Here is an 8,504-nt window from a genome sequence, read left to right as displayed (position 1 = left end):
CAGGCTCCGGATGTGCAGGCTCAGCGGCCATGGCTCACAGGCCCAGCCGCTCCGCGGCATGTGCGATCCTCCCAGACCGGGGCACGAACCTGCGTCCCCCGCATCAGCAGGCGGACTCTCAACCACTGTGCCACCAGGGAAGCCCAACCACAGATCTTTATAGTCCTGAGAGCCTCTGACCATTTCTCAGGGCCTCTTGTCTCAGGTACTGTTGGGACTAGGATGCCTTTTGCACAAGGCACCCTGGATGGTTGGGACAGGCATTCAATTCCTCAACAGGGTAAAGCTGAGTTACTAAAACAACAAAATTTAGCTGAGGAAATAAAGTAGGGAGACAGTGATAATAACGACCATCTTGGGAACTATTAAGTTTGTCTGGATCGCTCTATAACCACACTCACAGACACAGCAAGCTGAGAATGTAGGCTTAAAGAAAAAGAAGTCACTAGAGGGAGAAAAGAACCTTCCATTCTCTAAACCCAAGTTCCTAGAGTAATGGTCAGGCCTAAATGAAGAGTGAATTTTTACTTATCATTTCTGTATTCCTTCATGCCCCCTCTTCCCCATCCCTAACAAGAATATGGGTGAACAACTTTGAGGTCTGGTAGATTTCTACTTCTTCTACATGATTCCCTAATGCTTACATCGACAGTCAGAACTCTTTCCATCCTGGTCGTGGCTGGATACACACCTCAGATTATTTCTAACCTAAGGAATTCTTCCTTGCTCAAATGAGTGCCACCTACTGCTTAAGGACTGTCCAGCAACAGGACAAGCAGAGACATTCCTACATGGAGATTTTGGGATTGAGCGACATTTATAAGGAAGTTGTATCTGAGAAAACCCTAAATGATATTTTATTCCCAGATATAATGAGACTCACATTAGATAGATAGCACAGGTAAGGCAAAGCCCAAGTCAAGTTTCATTCTTCAATTTTTTTTTTTTTTAACTTTTGACCTGGAATTCTGGCCTCATTTATTAAGCTTTTCCGGGGACAGCAATTATTTTGCTACTTTCCCAAACACATATACAATTTACAATATTTGGTGTTCTTAAGTATGAAACCCTACCAATTATATAATATTAAAAGCCAGACTTGCTGCTGACATCATTTTGTGACTCAGACTGGCAGATTCCCAGAAACTATAAAACTCCTAATCCTTATCCAGGTAGTAAAAACAAAACCAGAAAGAAAACTGCCACACCTCGACAGCATTCCAAAACATAAGCAGTGTTGGTTTCATGCATATCTTATTTCACAGATATCATAACTTGCCCAACTGATGGCAAAAAAAAAAGATATTTAGGCAATTACGGCTATCACGTCAAGAGCCCTTCCTTCTTTCTGCTTTTAAATTCCAATTCCCTCCCCCTTTTTATCCACATCAAATAAACCATTGTTCTCCATGCTGAGCAATCTATCAGCCTAGTTCATTCTTACAATAAGCTTGAGGCTAAGTGGAAATAGCTGTCAGTATATCTGGTCTGGTGAAAGGGAAGAAGAACGACAGGGCAGATAGGGCCTATTTTTTCACGCAGAATGGGGATCTAGATGGTTTACATCAAGCCTCTTTTCCTGGAGACCATTAAAAACAGTTCCCAGTTTCCAAAGAATCAAGTTTCAAAAGTTCATTCCTCTAATAAAATTAAACACACTGGTAGAGTTTTCAGGGTACTCTATTCAATACAGAATTTATCTGTGATACACTGTAATTCCAACAGAACCGAGATCTTATCAAAATGTGTAACAATGTTTCTATGGAAAACACATTTTCAGTTCCAATATGCATGTAAGGAATCCACCTAACATTTCTCCTCTTCATTGTCCCCAGTGAAGTAGGATTAGTCATTTGCCCCAGAAGGTTAAGGGTGATTATGGGGCAAGTGGGTTACTCAGGTGCATTATCTCATTCACCCACTTTTCTTTTTTTCTAAAAGGATCTAAGGATTAATCTACTTTCATAATACTCTGCCGATACTATGTATAGCTCCCAAGAATTTTTCTTCCACAACCACTAGAGAACTTACCTGAAGTTTCCTAAGGGTTTTAATGCTATTACCAAGAACAATGTTCCCCTACTGGGTGTGGTTTAAAAAAATAATTCTGAGACAATACTAATAAGTAAACATTAAAAGGTAGAGAAAGAAACCCAAGTAAGATTGTAAACCATTCCTTCCTTTTTTCTTCTTTCTGCATCAGTCCAGCTTCTTATCCTGCTTTAGATCAGTCCTAGGACAAAGTCAGCAAGGTCATCTGGTGGGCAACTGAACAGTGAATAGTAATTCTCATGTCTATCAGGTGTTTCTGAACCATGAATAAACTGAATGTTCTTAAAACTAGGGTTGTCTATACTGTGATTCACTGTTAAGGTAGACTTTAACCTCAGCCAGTTCTAGGTACCTCTTTATATTGTGTTCTCCACAGTTCCAAGTACTCAACCTTGACCAAGACCTGTGAAAACATGTGCTTGTGTGCTGTGTGTATGTATGAGAAAGAGAGAAACAGCACAAGCATGAGTGTACTCATATAAGTGAATGTGTATGCACATATGGGGCTTGGGGAATGTGGCACAAATGAAGTAAGCATGTAGAGGATTAGCACATCAAGTTCCTTGTTGACACAAGAAAAGACAGGCCTATGCTCTTTGATGTAATAAAAGCTGGGTCTCCATAATAAATACATCCCTAAAACTCTTGGGATGATCTGAAGAAAAGACTGTTCTTCCCTCCTAAAATGGCCATTAGAGTGAAAGTGTATATTAACTTGCTTCGAACTGGGGGGTATCAACTCTTAGTGCCTCCTTTATCCAGAAATGGCCACTTTATCTTAAGGGTAATAATTTTTGGAGGCACCTAGTTTCATCTAGAAACAAGAGGAATTCACGGTCAAGCCAGATAGCACAGGTACGTCTTCATTCAAGAAGCTTTAAGATGAAAAACACCCTCCTCTCATTGGAAGTCATTCCTTTTTCATAGGCTTAGTTTATGAGGAGACCCTATCTATGGAGGCAGCTGAACCAAGCCATACCTCCGTCTAGCACTCATATCCACAGGCTCATCATTGATGTTTTCTTTGCCTGGCCTTCCAGCAGTCCTGTTGTCTCCATGAGGCCTAAGATTCCCATTGAGCTTCTCTTCATAGCCCTTGACACCACTGCCATCCTGTTTGGTGGGTAACTCATGTGGCACTTCAAGATTTGCCAAATCCTTCCGTTTGAGCAGTGCCAACATTTTCAGACGTTCCATGGCCTCATGCCCCTCCATTTTGAGTCGCTTAGCCAGGACATCATCTCGCTCATCAGCTGGGTCCAAGCTCCGCTTCAACAGATTCAGGCGAAGAGCATCCTCTGTCATTCTATCCATCCTATGGAAAGAAATATACAAGTGCTTTATCAGAATAAAGTCCCTTAAATAGTCCATAAGGAAAGAAGAATCATAGGTATATACATGGAAGGTCAACGTTAACTGAGCTAACATTCTACCCTATAACTTCCTAGATGATCTATATTAAAGGAGATTTCATCTCTCAACCTCAGCAGTGAAAGTAAACTTCAAATGCTTTCCAGTCACTGAGGTTCTTACTGTATAGATGCCTGAAACCAAATACCATACTCACCTGGATAGTCCATTAAGAGCCTACATCTCTCAAAAAAGTAAACATTCTTTTGTGACTGGCTTTCTGTACATGCATGCTCAAAAGTCAGATGCTTTGGTTTTAATTCTCATACCAAATTCTTCTTCTGGAGAAGACTCTTTTATGAATGGGAAGTTCCTCAGGTCACTCATGCATATCTTTAATTGGCCTATATTACTGATGGAGACCAAGGGCATCTAACAGGAAGCCTCCGTTGTCCGGATACAGCAAGGGTCAGAGGGGCCCATTTATTTGCCCTCAATTCTATATAAATTCAGTATCTTGGCTTTGTTTAATGAAGAACTCAGGCTGATAAAAGGTAATATTTTCTTTACTCATACAGCAAATTATTACAGACAAGCTAATAATCATTTGTCCTTCTCATTTTGATGTTTTACACTAATAAAATCTAGACATACAATTTCGCCAGCACTTTTAAATCCAGGGTTATCTTCCTGGTAGGAAAAAGCAATGTGACACTGGAAAGAAAAATTTTTGAGTCATCAAAACATAGGTTCAAACTGCTACTTTTACAAGGTCAAATATTTAATAAGTTACTTTACTGCACCAAGCCTCAACTCCATCTGTAGAAGTGGGCACTTGGAAGAGGGCTCAACAAAATTTAATTCCTATACCCTCAGGATATGACTACTACACCTAAGATACAAGATCAAGCTTGATAATTCATAGATTCAAGTAGTAGGACAGACAAGATTATCGATGTTAATTGGTGCTCTTGCAAAGAAAAATATGTATGCACTTGAGACATCTTCCTTCCTGTAGTGCAGAGTAAAATAAGAGCTATCTGATTTTCTTGTAGTTATAATGAGGAAAAACAGTAACCAACAAAAGAATTTCCAGCAAGAGGAAACAGACCTTTTGGAGACCAGAGAAAAGTCAGAACTCAGATCTCTGAATTTTCAGGTAATGTTTCTTAATTCTCTCTCTCTCTCTCTCTCTCTTTTTTTTTGCGGTACGCGGGCCTCTCACTGCTGTGGCCTCTCCTGTTGCGGAGCACAGGCTCTGGACGCGCAGGCTCAGCCACCATGGCTCATGGGCCCAGCCACTCCGTGGCATGTGGGATCTTCCCAGACCGGGGCACGAACCTGCGTCCCCTGCATCGGCAGGTGGACTCTCAACCACTGCGCCACCAGGGAAGCCCTCTTTCTCTTTTTTAAAGAACAGTTTTGTTGAGATATAATTCACATATTATACAGTTCACCTATTTAAAGTGTATGATTAAGTGGTTTTCAGTATATCCACAGAGTTGTGCAACCATCACCACAATCAGTATTAGAACATTTTCATTATCTCCTCCTTAAAAAAACCCATACCCATTAGCAGTCACTCTCTTCCCCCTTCACCTCTATCCCCCACTAATTTACTTTCTGTCTCTAAATTTGCCTATTTTGGACTTTTTTTTAAAGAGCTCTTTATTGGAGTATAATTGCTTCACAATACTGTGTTAGGTTCTGTTGTACAACAAAGCGAATCAGCCATGTGCATACAGTATGTCCCCACATCCCCTCCCTCTTGAGCCTCCCTCCCATCCTCCCTATCCCACCCCTCTAAGTCACTGCAAAGCACCGAGCTGACCTCCCTGTGCTATGCTGCTGCCTCCCACCAGCCAACTATTTTACATTTAGTAGTATATATACGTCGATGATACTCTCACTTCACCCCAGCTTCGCCCTCCCACCCCATGTCATCAAGTCCATTCTCTATGTCTAATTCTTTATTCCTGCCCTGCAACTAGGTTCATCAGTTAGTAACTTTTTTTTTTAAGATTCCATATATATGTGTTAGCATACAGTATTTGTTTTTCTCTTTCTGACTTACTTCACTCTGTATGACAGACTCTAGGTCCATCCACCTCACTACAAATAACTCAATTTGGTTTCTTTTTATGGCTGAGAAATATTCCACTGTATATATGTGCCACATCTTCTTTATCCATTCATCTGTCGACGGACACTTAGGTTGCTTCCATGTCCTAGCTATTGTAAATAGAGCTGCAATGAACACTGTGGTACGTGACTCTTTTTGAATTATCATTTTCTCAGGGTATATGCCCAGTGGGATTGATGGGTCGTATGGTAGGTCTATTTTTAGTTTTTTAAGGAAACTCCATACTGTTTTCCATAGTGGTTGTATCAATTTACATTCCCACCAACAGTGTAGGAAGGTTCCCTTTTCACCACACCCTTTCCAGCATTTATTGTTTCTAGCATTTTTGATAATGGCTATTCTGACTGGCGTGAGGTGATATCTCATTGTAGTTTTGACTTGCATTTCTCTAATAATTAGTGATGTTGAGTATCTCTTCATATGCCTCTTGGCCATCTGTGTTATGTCTTCCTTGGTGAAATATCTATTTAGGTCTTCCGCCCATTTTTTGGACTTTTTTTTTTTTTTTTTTCTTTTGCGGTACACAGGCCTTTCACTGTTGTGGCCTCTCCCGTTGAGGAGCACAGGCTCCGGACACACAGGCTCAGCGGCCATGGCTCACGGGCCCAGCCACTCTGCGGCATGTGGGATCTTCCCGGACCAGGTCACAAACCCGTGTCCCCTACATCGGCAAGCGGACTCTCAAACACTGTGCCTCCAGGGAAGCCTGGACATTTTATATAAATGAAATCATACATTATGTGGTCTTTTGTGACTGACTTTTTTCACTTAGCATTAGGGTTCTTTTTGTTTTTTTTTTTTTGTTTTTTGCGGTATGCAGGCCTCTCACTGTTGTGGCCTCTCCCGCTGCGGAGCACAGGCTCTGGACGTGCAGGCTCAGCGGCCACGGCTCACAGGCCCAGCCGCTCCACGGCACGTGGGATCTTCCCGGACCGAGGCACGAACCCGTGTCCCCTGCATCGGCAGGCGGACTCCCAACCACCGCGCCACCAGGGAAGCCCATTTTTTTTTTTAACATCTTTATTGGAATATAATTGCTTTACAATGGTATGTTAGTTTCTGCTTTATAACAAAGTGAATCAGCTATACATATACATATATCCCCATATCTCCTCCCTCTTGCATCTCCCTCTCACCCTCCCTATCCCACTAGCATTATGTTTTTAAGGTTCATTCATGTTGTAGCATATACCATTACTTCATATTTTTTATGGCCTAATGATATTCCATTGTATGAATATATAATATTTTGTTTATTCATTTATCAATTTATAGACATTTGGTTTGTTTCCCACTTTTTTTTTTTTTGGCCGCACCATGTGGCAGGTGGGATCCTAGTTCCCCAACCAGGGATCAAACCCATGCCCCCTGCAGTGGAAGCACAGTTTTAACCACTGGGCCCACCAGGGAAGTCCCCCACTTTTTACTATTATGAATAATGCTATGAACTTTATAGCATTTATACAAGTTTTTGTATGAACACATGTTTTCAATTCTCTTGGATATATAACTATGAGTAGAACTGTGGGGTCCTAAGGTAACTCTCTTTAACATCTTGAAGAACTGTTAGGCTGTTTTCCAAAACGGCTGCACCATTTTACATTACCACCAGCAGTGTATGAGGGTTCCAATTTCTCCATATCCTCTTAATTCTCTTTTAACAGCTATAGATATGAAACATATTATAGCATATATAAACATTCTTTAGCTGCAGGATCCCCAAAGATTTCTTATTTTGACATGTGTTACTTCTGAAGTGGTTTATCTCTGAAAAATACCCCCAGATGGAGTGACTGGAAAGTTGAACGCTACAGAACATCAAAAGTTAAGCCCTAATTCCACAATAACAATGTCTTGGGTAACTTGATCAACACCTCATATTGAGAGTATGATTGAGAATACCATGAGGAGTTGCAGATGGTAAAAAGTCTGTCACTCAACTAATTATATACCTAGACGAAAAAAGTACTTTAGAAAAGTACACAGCAAAATATATGAGTGTATATTAAGACAGTACAGTGTTCTAAGTTTTGAGATAAATTATATTTATGAGCACTGAAAGTATATGACAAAATGACAAAATTCAACAACCTGGAGCTGAATGGAATTTGGGATGCCATCATTAGCTTGGCTTCTTCAACTGATAGTTATATGAATAGCTGAAATCAGTTCAAAAAATTTCCCCTTTATTATAATGACATAAATGGGTACATTGGAAGTTGGGAGAAACCGGAACCAGATATTTGAATGTCCGAGGTAAGTAATCTTTCTCAATAGATGGCTTGAGAACTCTGACCAAAATTTCGTTGCCCACTCTTGACTTTACTGGCCCAACTTTATGTACTCATAGCCATGCCTGCTTCAAAATCCAATGAAATATGGATGAATCTTGAAAACAATCAAACTAAGTAAAGTCAGCCAGACACTGACTTTACTTAGAAGGACAAGTATTTTATGGTTCCACTTATATGAAGTACCTAAAATAGGCATATTCATAGAGAAAAAGCAGAATAGAGTCTATCAGTGGCTGGGGGTGGAGAGAAGGTAGTAAGGAGTTATTATTTAATGGGAACATCGCATGTCTCTGCAATGAAGAAAAAGTTCTTAAATGGATAGTAGTGATGGCTGCACACTGTGAAAGTACTCAAAGCTGAACTGTACACTTTAAAATGTTTAAAATAGTAAATTTTATTTTATGTATATTTTGCCACAATAAAAAAAAAATCCAATGTAATAGAGACTGATTAAAAATGGGCAAAAATGGGCTTCCCTGGTGGCGCAGTGGTTGAGAGTCCGTCTGCCTGCCGATGCAGGGACACAGGTTCGTGCCCCGGTCTGGGAAGATCCCACATGCCGCGGAGTGGCTGGGCCCGTGAGCCATGGCCGCTGAGCCTGCGTGTCCAGAGCCTGTGCTCCGCAACGGGAGAGGCCACAGCAGTGAGAGGCCCACGTACAGCAA

At 41.0% G+C, this 8,504-nt stretch overlaps 1 protein-coding gene across 1 annotated transcript in view; it reads right to left on the bottom strand.

Moving 5' to 3' along the window:
• The window catches only part of GATAD2B (GATA zinc finger domain containing 2B), an 86,549-nt gene that overhangs the window by 13,332 nt on the left and 64,713 nt on the right, over positions 1 to 8,504 (bottom strand). The window contains exon 2 of the mRNA XM_007458035.1: positions 3,032 to 3,367. Coding sequence (XP_007458097.1) covers positions 3,032 to 3,366 — 335 coding nt within the window. The 5' untranslated portion in view covers position 3,367. The remainder of the gene's footprint in view (positions 1 to 3,031; positions 3,368 to 8,504) is intronic.

The sequence above is a fragment of the Lipotes vexillifer genome, unplaced genomic scaffold, assembly GCF_000442215.2.
Source record: "Lipotes vexillifer unplaced genomic scaffold, Lipotes_vexillifer_v1.1 scaffold238, whole genome shotgun sequence".
Lineage (NCBI taxonomy): Eukaryota > Metazoa > Chordata > Mammalia > Artiodactyla > Lipotidae > Lipotes > Lipotes vexillifer.
Note: the sequence above shows the minus strand (reverse complement) of the source record. Positions and strands in the feature narration are given on the sequence as shown.